Raw genomic sequence first — 22694 nt, 5'->3', positions numbered from 1 at the left:
AGGTACATTGAAGACAAGGTCGACAAAACCCTTCACAATATTGAGGATGACAGTTTCTTCAAAAATGACATACCACTGACCAACCAAGTGGAAATAAAGATAAACAAATGGGACTATATTAAACTAAGAAGATTCTGCACCACAAAAGATACAGTGACAAAAATACAAAGACAGTTTATAGAATGGGAAAGGATATTCACCCAATACCCATCCGATAAGGGATTGATATCAAGGATATACAAAGCACTGGTTGAACTCCACAAGAAGAAAACATCCAACCCCATCAAAAAATGTGGTGACAAAAAGAAATGAAGAAAATGACAAGCTCAGATTCTGGCAGTGTACAAATATCACTTAAAAACTATTCCTTGGCAAAAAAAAAAAACCCTATTCCTTGGCATATTTAAAAGCATGTGTATGTGTCTAGATGTATGTGTTCTCTTGCATTATCTTCAGTCACATAGACCAATGTGACTTTCAATGACTTTCAATGATCAAAGAAAGGTAATGGCCTGAGAATAAAGCAGAATATTAAAATAATATAAACAAGATCTCTCTGGTATGATTAGTTTGTAAGGAGAAAGGTGTAGTGCAAATTAGGAGCCTTTAAGACTGACTTAAAGTTCTGGCTTATAGAGATTTTTTTGTTTCTTTGTTGAGAAAATAAGCTTAATGTCTCAAAAAAAAGTGGGGTGACAAAATGAACGGAAACTTTCTCAAAGAAGAAATTCGAATGGCTTAAAGGCACATGAGAAAATGCTATACATCGTTAATCATCAGAGAGATGCAGATCAAAACAACGAGATATCACCTCACACCACAGAGACTGGTCCTTATCCAAAAGGACAAAAGCAATCAGTGTTGGCGTGGATGTGGCAAGAAAGAGACCCTTCTTCACTGCTAGTGGGAATGCTGACTCTTTCAGCCCTTTTGGAAAACAATATGGACTACTCTCAAAAAGTTAGAAATTGTGCTCCCATTTGATCCAGCAATACCACTCCTGGGAATATATCCCAGAGAGGCAAAAAAGTATAGTCGACATGACATCTGTACTTGTATGTTCATTGTTGCACTGTTCACAATAGCCAAAATCTGGGAAAAAATCTCTGAGTGCCCAAGAACAGATGACTGGTTAAAGAAACTTTGGTACATCTACACAATGAAATACTATGCACGTTAGAAAGGATGAAGTCATGAAATTTGCAAACAAGTGGTTCTATACGGAAAGTATCATGCTAAGTGAAATGAGTCAGAAAGAGAGGGACAGACATAGAAAGATTGCATTCATCTGGGGAACACAAAGTAACAGAATGAGAGACAAACACCCAAGAATAGTTGAGATAAGTACCAGGAAGTCAGTTCCATGGCTTGGAAGCCTGCAGCACATACTGGTGAAAAGGCAGCTCAGATAGAGAAGGGAACACCAAGTAAAGGGTGTTTGGAGGACTCGCTGGGGATGCGAGACGTGCACTGAAAGTAAACTACAGACCAAACACGATGGTGAGTCAATACCTCTATTGCAAACCACAACACCCTAAAGGAGAGAAAGAGCAAAAGGAAATGCCCTGTCATAGAGGTGGGGAGGGTTGGGGGGGATGGGGGTGGGTGGGAGGGCTACTGGGTTCATTGGTGGTGGAGAATGGGCACTAGTGGAGAGATGGGTACTTGACCATTGTATAATTGAAACACAAACACAAAAATATGTAAGTCTATAACTGTACCTCATGGTGTTTCTTTAATTAAAAAAAACTCACAGTATTTCCCCCCCCCCAAAAAAAAAGAGAAACAAAGGCCAAAATGTTGGAAGCCTGCCTCGAGCTGGGGGAGAAGGAAGTTGGGATAGAGAAAGGACCACCATTGGGATAGAGAAGGGACCACCATGACAAAGATAGTTGGAAATAATCACTCTGGATAAGAATGGTGTGCTGAAAACAGATAGAGGAACAAACATGATAACCTCAGGGGTGGGGGAAAAAAGAGAAAAAAAGAACAAAAACATGATAACCTCTCAGTACCTTTATTGCAAAGTATGGGGGGGGAAGAGAGAGAGAGAGAGAGAGAGAGACAGACAGACAGACAGACAGACAAAGACAGAGAGACAGGGAGAGGGAGACAAGGACAGTGCCTGCCATAGACAGGATGGCAGGAAAGTGGCAGGAGAGAAACTGGGGACATTGGTGGTAGGAAATGGACACTGGTGGAGGGATGGGTGTTGGAACACTGTATGGCTGTATTATTGAAGTCCTACCATGAACAGCTTTGGAACTGCTTATCTCATAGTGATTCATTTTAAAAAAAAAAGTTTCATGAGGGGGCTCGAGCGATAGCACAGCAGGTAGGTGTTTGCCTTCCACACAGCCAATCCAGGTTCAATCCCTGGAACCCCTTATGGTTCCCTGAGTCCCACCAGTTGTGATCCAGGAGTGCAGAGTCCTGAGCACAAATAAAATCAATATAATTAAAAGATAGATGAGCATGTGGTGAGCCCTCTTTCCTCTTTCTGGCCTATGGATTTTGTCATGTAAAGCTGTGGCGTCTGAAATGTTTATATCCAACTCGGGAGAAACGTGAGCTGCCAGCCTGAGCGACAACAGGCCAGGGCTGGCAAAGGAGCAAGTGAGGACTCGGGTCCTGAGATTCCACCTGTTGCAGGAGGCGATGGCCATCCCTAATGGCTTCCAACGCTTGCAATTGGCTATTGTGTTACCTGCAGCCAAAAGTTCTCAACAGAGACACCAGCTAATGACTTTCAGCTTCCTCTCCCAGAGCATTTCTTACAATGAGTGGAAACAGCTGCAGGAACATCAACTGAGAGTAAGGCCCAGATTCATCTTGCTGCCTTCAGGGATAGCCACTGAAGGGAGTCGAAGCAGACCATCCAAGGGTTACCTCCAGAACTGTTACAGTAATATCTGAGACAATGAGGAGGAGGAGGAGGAGGAGGAAGAGGATGGTGATGATGTTGATACACTTCCCCCATGTCTGGAAATGAACAGAGTGCAGTAACTGGGCTCTCCCCTCCCATCCTCCATCCACCAGTAAGAACCTTCGGGGAACGAGGCCCAGAGATTCCCTGGAACTCAAATGTGGAGCTCCGAGGTAGTTGGGGATCTGTTCTGAGCCTCTTCCTTACTTCTTGTCCTACCTGGACAGCACTGACCTGCACACTGCTGACCGGGAGGAATCCCCGCCTAATGCCCAGGGCCCTGATCTCTCCCAGGCCTGCTCTTAGGGCATGATCTGCAAGCTCTAATCTTCCTCTTTTGTCCAACTTCTCTGCCGACTGCAGTAGCTGTACACCCAGGGCAGCAACGTCTACCGCTACAGGCTGGCAGGCTGGAGCCAACAGCAGTCATGCACACATCCAGGTTGGGGACATTTCTTCCCCAGGGTCCAGGCCAGTGTTCTTACAAAACCTCCATTTTTTTTTTTTGGTTTGCGGGCCACAGCCAGCAATGCTCAGGGATTGCTCCTGTCTCTGCAACCAGGAATCACTCCTGGTGATGCTTGGGGATGCTGGGGGATGGAACCCAGTCATCCACATGCAAGGCAAACGCCCTACCCACTGTACTACCTCTCTGGCCCCAGGGAACACTTTTCGCCAAGAGGGACATGTGATAGCCAGAGAAAGGAACACATTTCCAGAGGGTACCAAGGTTCTGTCTGCTTCCTCCAGTCTATTATCTGGGTTTTCAGATAATTCAGGTTCAATTCCCAGCATCCCATATGGTCCCCCAAGCAACGCCAGGAGTGATTCCTGAGTGTAGAACCAGAAGTAACCCCTGAACATCGCTGGGTGTAACACAAAATGGAAAAAAAAAGATTGGGTTTCAGTTATATAATGTTTCAACGGGGCTGGAGCGATAGCACAGCGGTAGGGCATTTGCCTTACGCACAGCCAGCCCAGCTGAGCCAGGTTCAATTCCTCCGCCCCTCTTTGAGAGCCCGGCAAGCTATCTCTCCAGCACAGCAAAGCCTGGCAAGCTACCTGTGACATATTCAATATGCCAAACACAGTAACAACAAGTCTCAAAATGGAGATGTTACTGGGCCCGCTCAAGCAAATCGATGAACAACGGGAGGACAGTGACAATGTTCCAACAACACCCATCCTCCACCAGTGTAATTTCCCAAAACCAATGTCCCCAGTGCCCCCCCCCAACCTCCCACTAACAATCCCCATCCCAGCCTGCCTTCATGACAGACACCTCTTCTTCTCTTCTCTTCTCTTCTCTTCTCTTCTCTTCTCTTCTCTTCTCTTCTCTTCTCTTCTCTTCTCTTCTCTTCTCTTCTCTTCTCTTCTCTTCTCTCTTCTCTTCTCTTCTCTTCTCTTCTCTTCTCTTCTCTTCTCTTCTTTTCTCTTCTCTTCTCTCCTTTCTCCTCTCTTCGCTCTCTCTCTTCCCCCTCTTGGGCATTATAGTTTGTAATACAGATACTGAAAAGTTATCTGGTATATCCCTTTACCTATTTTCAGTACTGTTCCCATCCTAAGTGATCACTTCAAAGGACAAAATGTGATATCCTCTCAGTATCTATATTGCAAACCATAATGCCCAAAAGTAGAGGGAGAGTATGGGGGAAATTGTCTGCCATAGAGGCAGGAGGAGGGTCTGGATGGGGGGCGGATACTGGAGACATTGGTGGTAGAAAATGTGCACTGGTGGAGAGATGGGTTTTCAATCATAGTATGACTAAAACTCAATCATGAAAGCTTTGTAACTATCTCACGGTGACTCAATAAAAATGAAACAAGTGATCATTTCCAACCAAGACCTTTTAAAATAATTTGTTTTGGGGGCAACATCAAACAGTGCTCAGAGGCTACTCCTGGCTCAGCGCTCAGGGCTCACTTGCGGTGGTGCTCTGGAGATTAACATTCAGGCCCTCATCATGTGAAGCATGCCTACTGCGTGCTCTCTCCAGCCCACCACACTCTCTCTTTACCTCACCACACTCTCTAGCTCCACTCCAGGATCTTGAGGACCTACTGAAGATGCCGTTCATCAATAACGCCAAGCAGAGGGCCCACAGGTGACTGTTGCTGCAGAAGCAGTTACGTGCCCCTAAATGATAAAGGAAACGGGGCTCAACCTCTTACCCAGCTGGAGGCCTGGCTGTTGGGGTTGGCAGGGTCTCTCCCATCTCTATGCTGCCCTGCGCAGTCAGAACGACCCTGCCCAGCCTGCACAGGGCCAAAGAAGCATGTGGGAGTACCAGGGAGACGAGCTCTCTTCCATTCCATCTCGATTCCCTTCCCTTCCCTGTCCCTCTCCTCTCCTCTCACAGAAGCTTCAGCCAATGTTTCCTCCAGTTATCCCAGCTCTGGGGGCTTCTTCGCTCCTCTCGAGCCAAAGGACAAGTAGGATGAAAAGGCTCCACTGCAACCAGAAGGACGAATTTCCTGAGAGGTTCCGTGAGGCTCCAGTCCTCCAGCTGAAAGAAGCTGAAAGAGGAAGGAGGGCACCAGCAGGAACCGAGGCGAGGCCATGACCCTGCTCTGCATTTCCATTTCCTTTACATCCACTGCCCTTTCGGATGTCCAAGCTTCCAGCGGGCGCTGGCATGGGTCAGGCCAGAAAGCCGATCTGCTAGGAAAACCACTGCCCAAATGCAGATGCTCCATCACCTCACTCCAGAGATCGACTAGAAAGGAGCCTGGCTTACCTCCTCCCAGAATAATAAAGCGGTCACAGGACGCTCTCTGGGCCCCTCCAAAAACCACTCCCCGGTGGTTTGCCACACATAATAGAGGGTGCCCAAGAGAGAGCACCCAATGAGCAGTTCTGCCTGAACACTTTTGTGTGTTTCCAAAGTTCCCCACGTCGCAGACGTGACCACAATGTGTTTGAAACTTTATAGCATGCGTCTTCAGGAGACAAAGCGCCTGCCTGAAACTAGATGGAAAGACGTGTAATTTTTTTAAATTAGAAACTGTAGACAGGAGAGGTAATGGGCAAAGTCAAATCAGCATAAATCCCATGCTTCTGTTTCAAAAATAAAACCCAGGGCTTAGAGGGAAATCATCATTCGGAATCCAGGAATCTGATTGAGCCACGTGCCCTATCGCTAGTCAGAAAGCACCAGTTTGTCAGTGATTGTCAAGCTTTGTCCAGGGTTCATCAGTGACCCCTAAGAGCCAAAGCAGAGGTCATTTCTGTCCCCATGGAATGAGTGAGATCATAGACCAACACAGTGCCCAACCACACTCCAGGATGGGGTGGAGCAGATGAACCAGTACCAGCCACCATCACTTTCTGGAGGAATCCCCCAAACCAGGGGCTGATGTGAGCCCTAAGAGGGAGAATAGCTCCAGCTCGGCTCCAGCCCAACCCAGAAGTCATTTATGTCACCCTAGCTCCATGCTTGTCCTGGGAGAGACTTGGTGTGATCACAATCCATTTGGGTGTCCTGTGTGTAACGTGAGGTCCTGTGTATAACTGTGTATAACTCCTGTGTATAACTCCTAGAAGTTGGGGTGAAAATGAAGCCATCTGTCCAGTGCCCGGATCAAGGCCATTCTCTGCCCTGGCCCTTGCTCAGTCCTACTCAGCACTACGGCTTGCTTCAGCACTAGTGATTCGCATGACTGTGGGTCTTCTAACAGCTCTGTTCCCTTCAGAGTTTGCAGCACTTTCTTTTTCTAATCACGTGTGTGTGTGTGTACGTGTACACGTGCATGTGCTAAATCGCTTATTTCTGCACTGTAATGATGATTGAAAAAAGCTTTTATGGGGGCAGGGGAATGTTCATGGGGGGCCAGGGAGATTGGGGGGCACACCCAGCAGTGCTCAGGGTCTACACCTGGCTCTAGATTCAGGAATCACTCCTGGTGGGCTGTGGGGAACCATGTGTGGTGCAGGGGCTCGAACCCGGATTGGCTGCATGCAAAGCGAGTGCCCTAGTCACACACATCAGTGGGTGGTGTACTCTGTGCCAGCCAATCGCCAGCAGTGACAACAGTAAACATCCCTCCCCGCTGGTCAGTGATAATCTTTAGGTCTTGTTTGCTGAACCTCATCTTCTCTGAAGGAATTTGGGGAGAATTTATTCCACCTAGCAAACCAGCCTGTGTATGCTGAAGACGTGAACTGCCCTGAAGGGCTTCCACCACAGAGGATGGAAAAGGCTCCTGAACTAGAGGAAAAATAGAGGGAAGCACCTGCCATAGAGACAAGCGGGCAGTAGAGGTTGGGGGTGATGGGAGGGAAACTGGGGATCCTGCTGCAGAGGGACGGGTGTTGGAACATTGTGTGACTGAAATCCAACCAGGAAAGCTTTGTGACTGTGTATCTCACGGTGACTCCATTAAAAAAAAAGATCTTTTAAAGCTTCATAATATAAAACGTTTAACATTGCCACTATAAAGTTATAGGTTGGGTAGTTAAAATATAGAGATTAAACCCAATGAGTAAAGTCACAATTCAAAACTGTTACACTTCAAGTTCTTCTTTAAAAGATTTCCTAGAAATTTCCTCCTGCATCTAGCTTTGAGTCTAATGCTACGCTACTTCCTGCACTAGCTCTGCAACCCTCAGGGCCTGCAGCCACACAGAGACGTGAAATGAGTTCCTCTAAACCCCTCACAGCAGCCAAACTAGGTGGCCAAACCTCCACATACACCAGCAAGCATAGCCAAGCACTGTGGCCATCCACGATCGCCACTCACTCTTGGGGACAGAAGTAACCTCTGCCTCTGCTTCAAAGAGCTCACTGTGTCTCCCAGCCGAGTTCAGCAATCAGGGACAAATACAGGCACTTTCTGACTTGCCTGTGGTGAGGTTAGGGACAGGAGAGACCAGATCTGGGTCTGCTTTCCAATCAGCTGCTGGTTCCTGAAATAGGAACACAGGGACATGACAACGGCAATTCAGGACAGGAAGCGCAGCCTGCTGAGAGGTATCCTAGGGGGCGCTTGCCGTGCAGGGGGGTGGGGGGGGGGCTGTCTGGGATGACATTCGTTCCTGGGTCCAGGAGCAAGTGTGGCACGCTCGGCAGCCCAGACCCCAGGCCTCGGTGCTCTAGGAGAACACACAAACCCTCATGTGAGAAGCCGAGATCTGGAAAGGGGGAATTCTAGGTCAAGCTATCGGAGCACAGGCCACGCTCCTTCCTGCAGAGCTGGGCAGTGCAGAAGGAACTGCAGGCACTGAGGAGGACGGGCCCTGGGCACCCTGGCCTGGGGGTCTCGACTCCAAGTACCGAATGCCTCTGAAATGAGTGATCTCAAACTAAACTTCTCACCATCCCGGATTTGGTGTCCAAATGGACTGTGGATACAAGCTTGGGTTTTTTGTTGGTCCTGGTGGTGGTCATTTTGCTTTGCTTTTCTGCAACTAAAAGGAAGACGGCTGGAAGAAAATCCACTCGAAGAGTAATTTAAATAAATTTATTTGAAGGAGAGAAACATCTGAGCATCAGGTATGGTCGGACCTGATCCACAATGATTGGCCAACAGTCCTGACTCACTCTGGGGTACTCGGCTACAGTCTGCAGGAGAAAGGCCCCTAGAGAGTCAGTTGAACAAATAAATTTATCCAGATTCATAAAACCATCCAACCTGAGTCTTACTGATATACAATGATCGGACACAGTAATAAAAATACAGTATCAAATACTACTGTGTGAGCTACAATGTAGGCCCATTTTTCTAAATGAAAAAAATATTTCTATTACAGCTTTATTTCAAGCCTTTTCCATTAGATACAGCTTTATATACTTTAAATCACAATATGTAGGAAAAGAATGCCTTAAGTATCTGTAGATAAAATATATTACTGGTTTAAATGTTTGCACTCTGCCGTGTATGAGTTCAGACAAGAGAATCAAACTGTGCCGTGGCACAATCCGGCTGATGATGAGGACGTGGTGAGCTCCTTACATTCCCCTAAATGGGTTGACATCAGGGAACGGAGAAGTGAGAAGTGAGGACATGAAGGAAGAACAACAACAAGAACATTATTCTTTTGCAGTGAGGCATCTTCATTCGAGGGAATGGGCTTTCCACTTTGAATTCAGTGTGTGGTCCCGGTGGAGGTTTTCCAGTCTGAGGCGCAGCTGAGGCTGGGGGGAAGCGGCTGGGCAGGAAAGGGTTAAGGCTGCTGCTGAGGCAGCCACTGACTGGATCCCAGAATCCAAAATCCCAGAGAAAAATTCACTCACTGAACTGCACACATCGAGCTGCGTGGAGGATTAACATTCCTTGATGTGGGTTCCTGGTGGTAGTTTACAATATCTGCCTTCACCACCCTCTGTCATAAAAGAAAACAGAGTCATTGTCAGGATGTCAGAAGATGCAGAGAGGGCTCCTTAAAGTATATTTTCATTGTCTGAACTTTGCTGAACTCCTGATGAGAGATACCATAAATGAAGCAGGCACTGACAGGGAAAGAACCAACCAGAACCACCTAATGCAGCAAGAACTCAAGAGTTTAAAGTTGTTTTTTTAAAAAAAAAAAAAGAGAGAGAGAGAGAAGTCATTCTTTAGAAGTACATCTAGAAGTGATTATGTCTAGCCATAACTTTGGAATGTAGACAATAATTTCTGAATTAGTAGGAACCAAGGTATGACTATGAAAGGAGGACCACATAAAGATGAGAAGTCTGGGGCAATCCATCGTTCTACAGTTTGTTTAAACATTTAAGTCACCATGACAGGGTTCCATGCATACAATGTCCCAATCCCATATAGACACTCCACCAGAGTGACCCGCCCCCCAGTGCCTGACATCATCAACTCAGTTCTGGGATCAGTTCTGAGGTTCTGCTGCCTTTGGCCATTTGTTATTCCCTTGATGAGCTTCTCTAAACCCCACCCCTAAGAGAGATCATTCTGTTCCTCTCCTGGCCGCTCTGCGCAGCATGGAACCCTCCAGTTCCATCCCTGTAGGAACAAATGAGCAACTTTGAAAACCTTACCAATATTTAAGATTTTTCCATCTCAAACCTCAGTTTACTTGCAACCACCTCACTGTTGGGCTATGAATAGTGATTAAAAAAACACAGGCTGAGGGCCTGAAGCACAGTGGGTAGGGCATTTGCTTTGCATGCGGCCGACCCGGGTTCAATTCCCAGCATCCCAAGAGCACCGCCAGGAGTAATTTCTAAGTGCAGAGCCAGGAGTATCCCCTGTGCATCGCTAGGGTTGTTTGCAAAAGCAAACAAAAAACAAACAAACAAAAAGCAACCAAAAAACACAGGATGAGAAATTATTATTATAGAAAAGTATCCATGCTTTTAAATATAAGCTAAATGATGTTTTTAACTCCTCCTCTAAAGGAATAAAGGAATATCTTAAATGATAAACTTAGCAAGTGCCCAATATTCATCTCTAAGTGATTATTTAAATTAAAACAAATCCTTCACTCCTTTTCAATTGTGTTATAAAGTCTGCATACACAAGGAGACAAAGAAGGATAATTCAAGGCAAATTTTAAAAATACTCTCTCAATGACCTATTTCAGGAAAATAGGAAGCATTAAATAATGAAATAACTGCCTCAATGCTCCATTTCATTGCTCATGTCATCCACACAACCAGAGAGACAAACACGGCTGAAAGGAATTGGAACATTATTTTCGTTAATCCCCCATTCTTTGTTCAATTCCAAAGTCTCCTGGCAAAAGACAGATTGAACTTGAGCTAACTGATATTAATCCCCAATAAAAAATACAATAACCATTTAGACTTCATTTTTCACAAGGAATAACAAACAAGGTGGTGCTGGCTGGTTCTCCACCTCCTCCCTCCACCCCCAGTAACAATGCGTCCGTTAATACCTGCACTACTGCATGGAACAGAGCGAACTCTTGTAGAATGTGGAACGGTGGTGATACTCTTCCAGGTACTTCACTATTTCTGCCCTGACAATATGCTGCCAATTCCGTACCACATAAACAAGATGAAGAAGGAGAAAAGAAGGGCGGGGTGGGGGGAACACCAGAAAGCATATTGAATGACTAAAAGTAGAAGAGAACAACAACTTTAAACGAAAAAAGAAATAAAGTTGAAGAAAAAGAAAATTAACATATAGACTTAAACATAGGAGACAGCGAAACACACGCATCCCAAAGAAAATAAAATGGTCCAGGAAACATTGTATATTGTGATCCCGTTCAATTATTGATCATGTACTTATGGGCCTGCCTCCCCAAACCGAGATCCATTTTTTATATCACAACTACACATAATATATACAATGGACAGTATTCCAGAAGGCGATGAAAAAGTTGGGAGGTTTTGCTATACAAAAGACCAACGAAAGTATTAATTCTATTTCCTTTAACTAACACTAGCACTAAGGACCTACTATGTGCAAGCACCCTGTAGTAGGAAATCATGAATGATAACTGATGCGGGGGTGGGGGGAGGGAATCCCGTCACAAAATGCTAGAGTATAATGGTCAGAGTGAATATGCACAACTTTCAGATGACACAACTGCTTTAACTAGTGGACTTAAATATGCAGTCGGAACATAGAGGAAAAAGCAATTTCTCTGAGGGAGTAAAGAGGGAGCATCAATCAGAGGGAACCAGGTGCCCTTGACAACTGCTCCATGTTTCAAAGGATTTACTGCCAAAGATTGCCTTCAGAAGCTACTCTGGCACTCCCAACCTGATAGCCGCCATGCTTTAAAATTCCACATAGAAATTAACAAGTTCAAAATGCAATTTTCTGTCAATTTTTTAAAAAGAATCACGGTATCCCATACTTAAGCACAACAGCTCTTATGTTCACATATCTAAGAGTTTTGCTAACCAGTCAAAACACTGTTTGGCTTTTAATTGCTGATGAAAACAGGATGGAAGGAAATGGGATAAATACATACAACAGAGAAAACCAGTTCCCCAAATTATTCAAGACTTAAAAAAAAAATCCCTGCTTTTCCAAAGTGATTTTAAATATCTTATTTCAGAAGACTCTTCGTAACAGCATCCATTAGATTAAAAAAAAGTACAGAAAAACATAAATATGGGTTGTATTTATAACAACATTTATAATGTTGATACACAAATGAGAAATGAACAGGATGCTACAGTACATTAGCCAAGGAACTCTGCTTCAGTTCTAAAAAAAAAAAAAAAGCAGTATTAACTTTTGGCAAAGGCTCATTATTTATGAGGCACTCAGCCTGATACCATCAAGAGAAACATCACCAGCTGCCACAGGAGGTCTAAGAGGGACACAAAATCGTGTCAGTGAAAAGACACCATTATCTCACTTCCCTAAGTCTAGGGTTCCATGTCAGATGACAGTTATAATAAAGAAAAGGGATTTTCACACCCAAAAAGTAATTCATTAATCCTCAAAATACTGCTTTAAACCCTACTGTTGAAACACAGCCAGCCCACTGACCCACTGTGGTCAAGACAGCTGGCAAGGTAGAGCTAGCAGAGATGGTTGGCGTTTCACTATTAATTGTCATCGAATTAGTAAAGGGCAAGGCCAGGTGGCCTCTCTGTGAGCCTTGGCTGACAGGAAGCTCTACACCAAGCTTCTCTCTCAGAAGAGAGAAGCCAGGGCAAGTCTCGATGGGTTCGAAACTCTGATTTCTAGGAGTGGAAAAGTGTAACTTCTATGCCATAACAGGGATGGCAGGTGGCATCAGGGTATTTCTAAGTCAACCTGTAGGATAACACTGTTCTGTCCTTCCTGCATAGCCTCCGGTAAAAAGGTAAAGGCCCTCCCGTTGATCGTCGATTTGCTCGAGCGGGCCCAGTAACGTCTCCATTGGAGACTTTGTTGTTACTGTGTCTGGCATATCGAATACTCTCGGTAGCTTGCCGGGCTCTCCGAGAGGGGCGGAGGAATCGAACTCGGGTCGGCCATGTTGGCCGCGTGTAAGGCGAACGCCCTACCCGCTGTGCTATCGCTCCAGCCCGGTAGTTTAGGTTTATTAGGTTGCTCGCATCACAGTGCTCCCATTCCTCTGTGTTTATCTGTAACTTCTTCGTCTGTGCTCTGTTGACTTGTAAATATTGTTTTTCTCTTCTCCCTAAGTCCTTTGCATCGTTTATTCAGAGCAATGTCCTTTTTATATGGACACAAGAAGAGATAACATTGAGACTTGTAGGGCAGCTCTCCTGGGAACCTCTTGCCACAGACTCAGACTACAGTGCTCAGGCCAGATTAATCATTCCTAACTCTAAGAAAGGAGCTGTGTAGCAAACACTGCTGATACCTGGTTTGAGCCAAGAACAGGTTCCTCAGATTCTGGTAATGGAAAGGAAGCAATTGGGAGGGGGTCAGCAGGAAAGCAATCTGGCAGTTGTGACAGAACAGTGTACTCTTAGGAGGACTCCAGCTACAAATGTGGTCAATTGTGCAATTGGGCTTAGTCCAGAGCAAAGTCATTTCTATACCACTACAAAAGTCACAGACCATCAAGCTCAGGATAGAACATAAATGTAGCTCAAAAGCTAAAACCTTTGCCAACCATCATTCATCCAATGTCAACCACTATTCTGGGGAGGGAGACATGTGGAACAATCAGAGGATCTCTCTTTTGGAGAAGCATAAGAGTTTAAAACATCAACAGATGTGAAAACTGTGGAAGAACATTACGTTAAAGAATATTATACTTCAAAGTGGGGTCAGAGTACAGATTACTAATCAAAGTTGGATGCATCACTTTTTAGAAGAATAATACTTCACACACAGCAGACTACTGAAGAATGATATTCTTCTTTTTGCTTCTGTACAGTGGCTGTTAGAGTAAGCTGTTAGGAACATTCTTAGCTTTGGGAAAGTTATTTTTATTTTGCCTCTTTGGTCCTACAATCTTCCATAAAATACAGGATTTATCTTCACAATATCAATACAAGCTTGATCTTCACAATCCTTAAATCTATAAAACACAAGGTCTTCAGATCCCATATTTTAAATGATGACAATTATTGACCTAACAAATAAAATGGCAAATATATGCTATATAAAAATAACTAGAAAACATGGAATGTGCTGAAGAAATAATGTTCAATGTTTAAGGGCTAGAATGGAAAGTATAGTGTAATAGGTTCTGCAAGGGAAATGAATGTTGTTTAGGATAAGAAAGGAATCTCAGTGAGTCTGTAAACATAATAGAGAAAAAAAATGATTAATATCAGGGTAAATAATAAATGATTAATATCAGGGTAAAGTGAAGTTTTTTTCACTCCTTAAGCAAGGTCAATAGAAAGGGAAAAAAAAAGGAATGGGCACTTGTGTGGTAACATGCTATCATTCTATAATAAAATTCAACCTAAATTGATCAGCATGCTTAGTCCAAGCCAGGCCTTACTGCAACATACTTTTACATCTGCTGTCTAAGTATTCTGTAAGGACAGCAAGAAATATATATACACACACACACACACACACACACACACACACACACATATATATGTTTACTAAATTCAGTGAATATCTTAGATGTTAAGTGAATAACACATCTGTATTTCAAACACAAATCCACAAGTTATCATGTAAGCAAAATCTTAAAAATGTGTGAGAACTCTTAATGCCAAATATACTGGCGAAACCTTCCAACTTAAGACCAGAAAAGGTCACACATATGAAAAGTTTCCATTTTCTTGTTCGATCACCTCATGTATTACAGAGCTGAGTGCTGGTTTCTTGTAGCCATAAATTAATTCTTTTTATCCCAAGGGTTTAACAACAAAGAAATTTTTTGGACAATCCATGATGCTATGATACATATTAAGTAGTTGCTAATTATTGCACTATCTTTTTTTTTTTACTTATGGGTTGGGCTCGGGTTACTCCTGGCTCTGCACTCAGGAATTACTCCTGGCAGTGCTCAGGGGGACCATATGGGATGCCAGAGATTGAACATGGGCCAGCTGTGTGCAAGGCAAAAGCCCTATCTGCTGCACTATCACCACAGCCCATTACTGCACTCTCTTAGAGAAGAGCTGTGCATGTGTATGTGTATGTGTGTCTGGGGGGGAGGGGGGGTGGAGGGGTAGAAAATAAAACACAAGTCATAAAGGCTGAACTAAATTGTGAATTATTTAAATATTCATCTGCCCCACTTCGCCTGGGAATAGGAGAAAGAGCATTTCTACTTGAGAAAAAGAACTTTCTGCCCTTTCTGTGTCTCATATTCTAGAGTAGTCCCTGGAATCAGCAGATCCTCAAAAAACTTTGCTGTATGAATGAACTACATTCCTGCCACCCTTCCCTTCCTTGCAAAGCTTTCAAAAATGTGCTAAGAACTAACTTCATGTGACTCTCAAACAGGAGCAACAGAGGTCAGGATTGAAATAGGAGGATCTCCTTAAATAATCAGTCAATAGAACTAAGACGACTCCTTGTTATTTAATATGAGTTAATTGAGGTGATATTAATTTCCACGTGACGGGGAGCTGCCATTTAAGCACCTACTCTACAAAATAACAACAAGCACTTTCCAACATGAGGCCAAATTTTCTTTATACTCTCAAATGACAGAAACAGGCACTCTTTATATTTATATTTATATTTCTAGCGAATACAATCCTGGCATGGTCTAGTGTAATTTAATATAGCTCATGAATATACTACCTGAACTTCATTCTTTTTTTTCAATGTATTCACAAAAATATATCCAGAGAGAAACACTCATTGTGAAATAAATCAGTGACTGAGTTGGCAGAGGCACCATGTCCCAGGGTTGAGGAAATGAGAATGAGGCTTGTCACTGCACACAAAGGATCCTCACACACCTCACAGAAGCGGGCTGCAGTAGCCTGAATTCATCTTGGAATTAATGAACTCAAGAAAACACCACCTGGGAATGTCCACTAGTCCAGTCTTTCTGGAAAACAATGTGGATAGTCCTTCAAAAACTAGAAATTGAGCTTCCATATGACTCCTCAATACCACTTCTCAGAATATATACTGAGGATGCAAAAAAGCACAGTAGAAATGACATCTGTACCTACATGTTCATTGCAGCACTGTTCACAATAGCCAAAATCTAGAAACAACCCAAGTGCCCTAGAACAGATGACTGGTTAAAGAAACTTTGGTACATCTGAAGCACTGTCCTCCCGTTGTTCATCGATTTGCTCGAGCGGGCCCAGTAACATCTCCATCAAGAGACTTATCGTTACTGTGTTTGGCATATCAAATACATCACGGGTAGCTGGCCAGGCTTAGCCGTGCGGGTGAGATACTCTCGGTAGCTTGCCAGGCTCTCTGAGAGAGGCGGAGGAATCGAACTCAACTGGCCATGTTGGCTGCATGCAAGGCAAATGCCCTACCCGCTGTGCTATCGCTCCAGCCCTTAGTACATCTATACAATGGAATATTATGCAGGTGTCTGGAGGAATGAAGTCATGAACTTTGCTTACAAATGGATAGACATGGAAAGTATCCTGCTAAGTGAAATGAGTCAGAAAGAGAGGGACAGACGTAGAAGGGCTGCACTCATTTGTGGAGTATAAAACAACATAACATGAGGCTGACACTTAAGGATAGTAGATACGCAGGACAGATAGATTGCTCCATAGCTGGAAGCCTGCCTCCTGAGCAAAGGGGAGAAGGCAGCTGTAATAGAGAAGGGATCACTAAGAAAATGATGGCTGGAGAAATCAGTCGGGATGGGAGATGTGTGCAGAAAGTAGATAAAGGACCAAATATGATGACCTCTTGGTGTCTGTATTGCAAACCATAATGCCCCAAAGTAGAGAGAGATAATGGGGGATATTGGTGGTGGGGAATGTGCACTAGTGGAGGGATGGGTATTTGATCATTGTGTGGTTGTAACCCAAATATAAAAGCTTGTAACTATCTCACGGTGATTCAATAAAACTAAAAGAAAGAAAGAAAACACCACCAGAAAAAAACTCCTGTAAGCCTATCACATCAAACACAAGCATGGGCACTAATAACCGAAGCGGGTGGGAGGGGGCCACAGAAGGCCGAGAGAGCTGGACCAGCAAACATACCTCATCCCTCTTCAGGCCCTGGGCACCTGGACTTCATCTATCATGGAGGTCCAAAGAGCAACTGCCTAGCTCCTGTGACTTAGGGAGAGCCCAGGATATGAATCAACCTCTCCTAAAAACTCTGCCATTCTTGTTTTTTTTTTTTTCCTAAATTAAAGGTCTATGATTTACAAAGTTATTGATGGTTGAGTTTTAGGCATATATTTCAACACCAGTCCCGCCACCAGTGACAATTTTCCTCCACCAGTGTTCCCTCCCCACCCCAACCCCTGCCCCATCCCCACCCGTCTATTTGACATGGGTGAGTGGCAGAGCCATATATACAAAACCCTCTGCCTTTCTGAAGGAGGGGAGTCACTGCATCTTTCAGGAGTTCTCCCTGAACCGGGGAAACCGGCCGAAGATGCACCTCACCTCACTGGCCCTTCTTGCAGTCCTCTGGACGAGAAATCTAAGTGGCAGTGGATTTTCCCTTTTTCCTCATATCTAGCGGGTCCACTGAGGCCTCTGAAGTGCTGCTTCCCTTCACTCCGGCACTTCAGCCTGCTGGTGACTCCTTCTCCCCGCCTTCCATCTGCCTCCTTGCTTCCATCCCTTTCTCATCCGGATAGACACCGATAACTCCAAGAGATGAATCCTCTCCCCACACTGCTCTCCTCTATGCTCCTGCTTAAAAACTTATTTCCTACTCTCCATACGCTAGATAAAATCAACCCACCTGGCAGTCACAAAGCTTTATTATCTGTTCACAAACTCCCTTCCTACCACTACAAACGGCTACTGACTTCTACCCAACTCTTCTGTTTCCAAAGCACAACCTGAGCTACACAGCTTTTCCCTTCGACCTATTCTGGTCATTTCTTAACCCCTCTCCCCACTGCCCACGGAAACGTCCTCCAACATTGTGAAAGGACTGTTTTCAAATCCTGGTGCCCCCATAGTCTGACTGATGGTCAGCGGGTGGGTAACCTAACCCAGTCCACTCTCAGTTTTCACCCCTGAAATAATGAGTCGCCTGCTCAAAAGAGGTGCTACAGTACAAATGAAATGCCAGGGTGCCTGGCACGTCTTGATTTTTAAATTCCTTTAACTCTTTCAAAGAAGATTTAGATAGATAATGATGAGTCTATTGCAGATGTTAAGCATATAGTATGTGATGAATAAATTTATGACTGATAATCATTCATGGAATTTCTAATTAGACAGAAAAGAATATCCATTCTTGAGAGGAGTGGAGGGGGCGAAGAGACAGAGGAGAAGCATTGGGGAGGAGGGCAGGTCGAGGGACTCAGGTGCAAAGGTGGAGCTAAGGAACAACAGAGCCAAATATCTAGACGGGAGAGTCAACAACACTGAAATCAAGAGACCCAAACTTTAGCAACCAAACTTAAAAAGGGGGCAGGCTGGAAGAGTGGAGGGGATACAGGAGGGGACATGGAAGGGAACGTGGGAACACTGATGGGGGGAGTGGGTGCTCAGTGCAATAGTGTATGTCTAATAGAAGGACTGCACTCATTTGTGGAGTATAAAACAACAAAACATGAGGCTGACACCTAAGGACAGTAGATACACGGGGCAGGTAGATTGCTCCCTAGCTGGAAGCCTTCCTCATGAGCAAAGGGGAGAAGGCAGTTGGAATAGAGAAGGGATCGCTAAGAAAAAGATGGCTTGAAGAACCAGTCGGGATGGGAGATGTGTGCTGAAAGTAGATAAAGGACCAAACATGACAACCTCTCAGGGTCTGTATTGCAAACCATAATGCCCAAAAGTAGAGAGAGATTATGGGGAATCATGTCTGCCATGGAGGCGGGGGAGGGTGGGAAAGGGGGGGTAAACTGGGGATATTGGCGGTGGGGAATGTGCACTGGTGGAGAGATGGGTGTCTGATCATTGTGTGATTGTAACCCAAGCTTGTAACTATCTCACGGTGATTCAATAAAATTGAAAAAAAAATACTCCATGTCTAAAACTCAACTATGACTTACTTTGTGGATCAAGGTACTTAAAGAAAAGATTATCATTTCTAGAAACTGACTGAAAAGCCGAAAAGAATCATATAAACGCAGAGATCCACCAAGTTCTTTGGGATCAAACAAATCAGGGTGATTACTCATTTTTGTAGCCTCCTAGACTAAAATCAAGGAACAGTACTTACGGAGAGGGAGGGAAAATATCTTAACACTATTTCTGGCCAAAGTAAGTGCAGAAATAAATGTTTTGTGAATAATAAAAAGTAGCAAATTTCCAGTTCAAGTATTTCAATCAAGTCCAAGAAGCATATCAACACTGTGTGCTGAAAGTAAATAATGGACCAAACATGATAACCTCTCAGCATCTGTATTGCAAACCATAATGCCCAAAAGTAAAGGGAGAGTATGGGAACTATTGTCTGTCATGGGGGGGGGGGGGGGGGTATACCGAGGAGATTGGTGGTGGGGAATGCGCACTGGTGGAGGGATAGTTGTTTGATCATTGTGTGATTGTAACCCAAACATGAAAGCTTGTAACTATCTCATGGTAATTCAATAAAATTTTAAAAAAGAAAAAAAAAGAAGCATATCAACATAAACTTTTCCAACAATTATTCTCTTACACACCACAAAACACACTCACAGACACACATACACATACACACACCATGAAAATAAAACACAAAATTCTAAAAAAGTGAGAAAGTAATAACCAAACCACTTCAGAGGTTGCAATTTAAAACAAAGGCTCTGGTTTAAAATTTTGTTTATCAAACGTGAACTGTTGTGTTGTTTTAGTGTTTTCGGTTTTATTTTTATTATTTTTACACTGTACTAGGACAGAATAGGCAACCTCATTAGCACTGAGATTAACAGACATCAATCACTGCAGGTACTTTAGTAAACCTGGTTCCCCTTCTGCATCACCAGGCAGAGTTAGTGATGAGTTTGACCTAGATTTTGTTTGGTTCTGGAGCCACACTTGGTTGTGTTCAGGGCTTACTCCTGACTCTGTGCTCAGGGATCACTTCTGGAGGTGCTTGAACCATAAGTGGTACCAGAGATCAAACCCTGGCTGGCCACATGAAAATACCACTGCCTTACACCACTGAACTACCAGTCTTGCCCAGAGACATTGTAAGTGCCTGACTGCTGGTATTTATACTTAGTTCTCAGTATTAAGTAACTGTATATGCTACTGAAAAAATTCTGAAGTCCTTGATAAATCAATCATACAATTATAAATAATAACATCATGAGTCAATATCAGTACAGTGTAGGTTGTATTAAAACAAAAAGCAAGACTTTAAAAATAAAAGAAGAAAAAAAAACACCATCCCAGAGCAAACAGAGATGGCAAATGAAGTTATCACTCATTGATTAACACTAAATTCTAAAAAAATAGCTAGATTTTGTATGAAATATAAAATGATATCACATATTAACCTTGAAGAATTTAAATAAGGTAGAAAGCAATGCAGTCACATTCCAATCCATTACTTAAGTATTGATGAAATTTTTATTATACGACTCTCATTTTCAGAAAGAAAGGGCAAGTGATGTTTTAAGAATATCATAAAGTGGCATCCTCCGTCTTCTGCAACAAGCACTGATTCTAACACACAGTTCATTCCATAAACTCCTGGGATATGTACAGTGAGGGCACCCACGTGAAACCATTGGGGGATGAAATGAACATCTGAGAAATAATTTATTTTTTAAAATACAAAGTTCAATATAATCACCTGTGACTGTTCTATTTCTGCTTTGTTTAACTTGATTCCAAGGATCTCAGCAGCAACTTTCTGAAAACACAGGAAGACCTACAACACAGAAATAGGTTTAAATGATTTAAAACAGACGTGCTTAGATGACTTTCAAATAAATGGAACTTTCTAAAGAATGATAAACAGCAAGAATTAGAAAAATATGATGTCCCGAATGGTTCCAAAATTAACTTTATTTGACAAATACAGCAACATTTTAAGTGTAGCATTTCTTGAGTGACTAAACCATAATTTGAAAATTCAGATAATTCACTGAATTGACCCAAATATACATCTATTCCTAAAAATATGAAATAAATTCTATATCTATATAAATTCTATAGGTACATGAAATAAATTCTATATATAAGTATAGACATAGATATTTTATTACAGTGTCATGATTTGCAAAGTTATTCACAGATGGTAGTAGACATAATCTATTCTTGCACCAATCCCACAAATGGTGTCTCCCTCCCTCCATCAGGGTTTCCAACCCTACCCCCAGACACCCAGTCTACCCAGTCAAAAATTTGTGTCACCTGTTTGAATGACTTTTGCTTTTAATCTGAGTGCAGTGATACTCCTGTGAGAGGGCAGTCTAGTGTGATCTCAACTTTTTTTTTGGGGGGGAGGGTCACACCTAGTGATACAAGGGATACTCCTGGATTTGCACTCAGAAATTACTCCTGGTGGTGCTCAGGGGTCCATATGGGATGCTGGGAATAGAACCCAGATCAGCCATGTGCAAGGCAAACTCCCTACCCAGTGCATTGTCGCTCCAGCCCCATGACCTCAACTTTAACAGTCTGACTGTTGCACTGAGCACCACTGTGGAAGATTCAAGGGCACAAGGGCACTGAGAGAGACACTAATGTTAGAGATGAAGGCAGCTTGAACAGTGGGAGCAGTGAAGACGTAAGGAAACAGTCATCAGATCTGGGACATATCTTGAAAGACAAATCAACAGGCCTTGTGAGAGATGAGAGGTAAGGCAGTGACATCAAGGATCGCTATCAGATGTCCTCAGCCTTAACAACTCGTAGAACAGATGCCATTTCATTATGGGAATAAGGCTGAGATATGTCTGAGCACAAGGTACAAATGCTCCCTTCGGGGGCCTGAACTAGACAGGCTGCCCATCAGACAGTAAAACGGAGATGCTGGGAAGGCATTTCCATAGGTGAGAACAGAGCTCAAGGAAGAGGTCTGGTCAAAGTCATGGGATCAGTTACTGAAGTCCAGAAAGAGATATTTAAGGATTGAGCACTAGAGCACTCCAGTATTTAGAGGCCGGAGAGCTATCAAGGAAACAGTACGAGGAACTGAAACAATGGTTAACAAATTGGAGGAAAAGCAGGGGATGTAATTACTCTGAAAAGCCAGTGAAGAAAGACAAGTGACAGGCTACAAATAGGAAGGAACAACCATTCATTGGGTTTGGCAAAAAGGAGGTCATCGAGAATCTTGGGAACAGTCTGGGTGACAGGTTGGGTTAAAAAAAAAAATCTGGAATGACTCAAGAGAAATTGGAAGAACAGAAATGAGAAACAACTCAGAACTACACTGGAAAGGCAAGGAAAGATGTCGGATAAAGAGCCTGAAATAACTAGGAAAGAAGAACCAAGAAACAGTAGACAAGATGATGTGGCATGGTCCTGAGCAGCAGCACGGGTCCCCTCAGGGCTAGTGACTAAATCTTCAGGGAAATCTGGCCATGTTCCAATTCAAGGGTGCAGCCACAGGAAGTGAAGAGGGGCTGTGGTGGAACAAAGAAGTGAATTCCAGCCAAGTGAGTCGGATAAAATAAAAGAGAGAAATGGAAACTGAGGATATCTGCCTAGCAATGATCTTGATCACCCATACATTGAAACACACACACACACACACACACACACACACACACACACGAGGTCATAAGATATTAGATTCTGAAACATACAGACAGGATCAATATCTTGTTGGACATTGCTTAAATTGATGAGGATGGTTACTGGACTATAAAGAAACATAGTAAGGGAGTGTGGCC

The 22694-nt window shown here is 43.5% G+C and overlaps 1 protein-coding gene and 1 non-coding gene across 4 annotated transcripts in view; both read right to left on the bottom strand.

The window, feature by feature from the left end:
• Window positions 1–8372: 8372 nt before the first annotated feature.
• The window catches only part of RAB28 (RAB28, member RAS oncogene family), an 82059-nt gene continuing 67737 nt past the window's right edge, over window positions 8373–22694 (bottom strand). Inside the window, exons 6-8 of one of the 3 annotated variants that reach the window (XM_056107299.1) lie at window positions 20645–20722; window positions 10776–10870; window positions 8373–9248 (exon numbers count right to left, since the gene is read on the bottom strand). In XM_056107299.1, coding sequence (XP_055963274.1) covers window positions 10781–10870; window positions 20645–20722 — 168 coding nt within the window. In that variant the 3' untranslated portion in view covers window positions 8373–9248; window positions 10776–10780. Of the gene's footprint in view, window positions 9249–10775; window positions 10871–11755; window positions 12065–20644; window positions 20723–22694 lie in introns of those variants that run through there. The other 2 variants (XM_056107298.1, XM_056107300.1) reach the window with 2 other exon arrangements.
• LOC130016600 (small nucleolar RNA SNORA66) lies at window positions 19727–19853 on the bottom strand. The gene has a single exon (XR_008791245.1). It is a non-coding gene; the product is annotated as a small nucleolar RNA SNORA66 (small nucleolar RNA).

The sequence above is a fragment of the Sorex fumeus genome, unplaced genomic scaffold (genome assembly GCF_029834395.1).
Source record: "Sorex fumeus unplaced genomic scaffold, SorFum_2.1 ptg000157l, whole genome shotgun sequence".
Classification (NCBI taxonomy): domain Eukaryota; kingdom Metazoa; phylum Chordata; class Mammalia; order Eulipotyphla; family Soricidae; genus Sorex; species Sorex fumeus.
The sequence above is the reverse complement of the archived record's forward strand: the minus strand, read 5'-3'. Positions and strand labels throughout refer to the sequence as shown.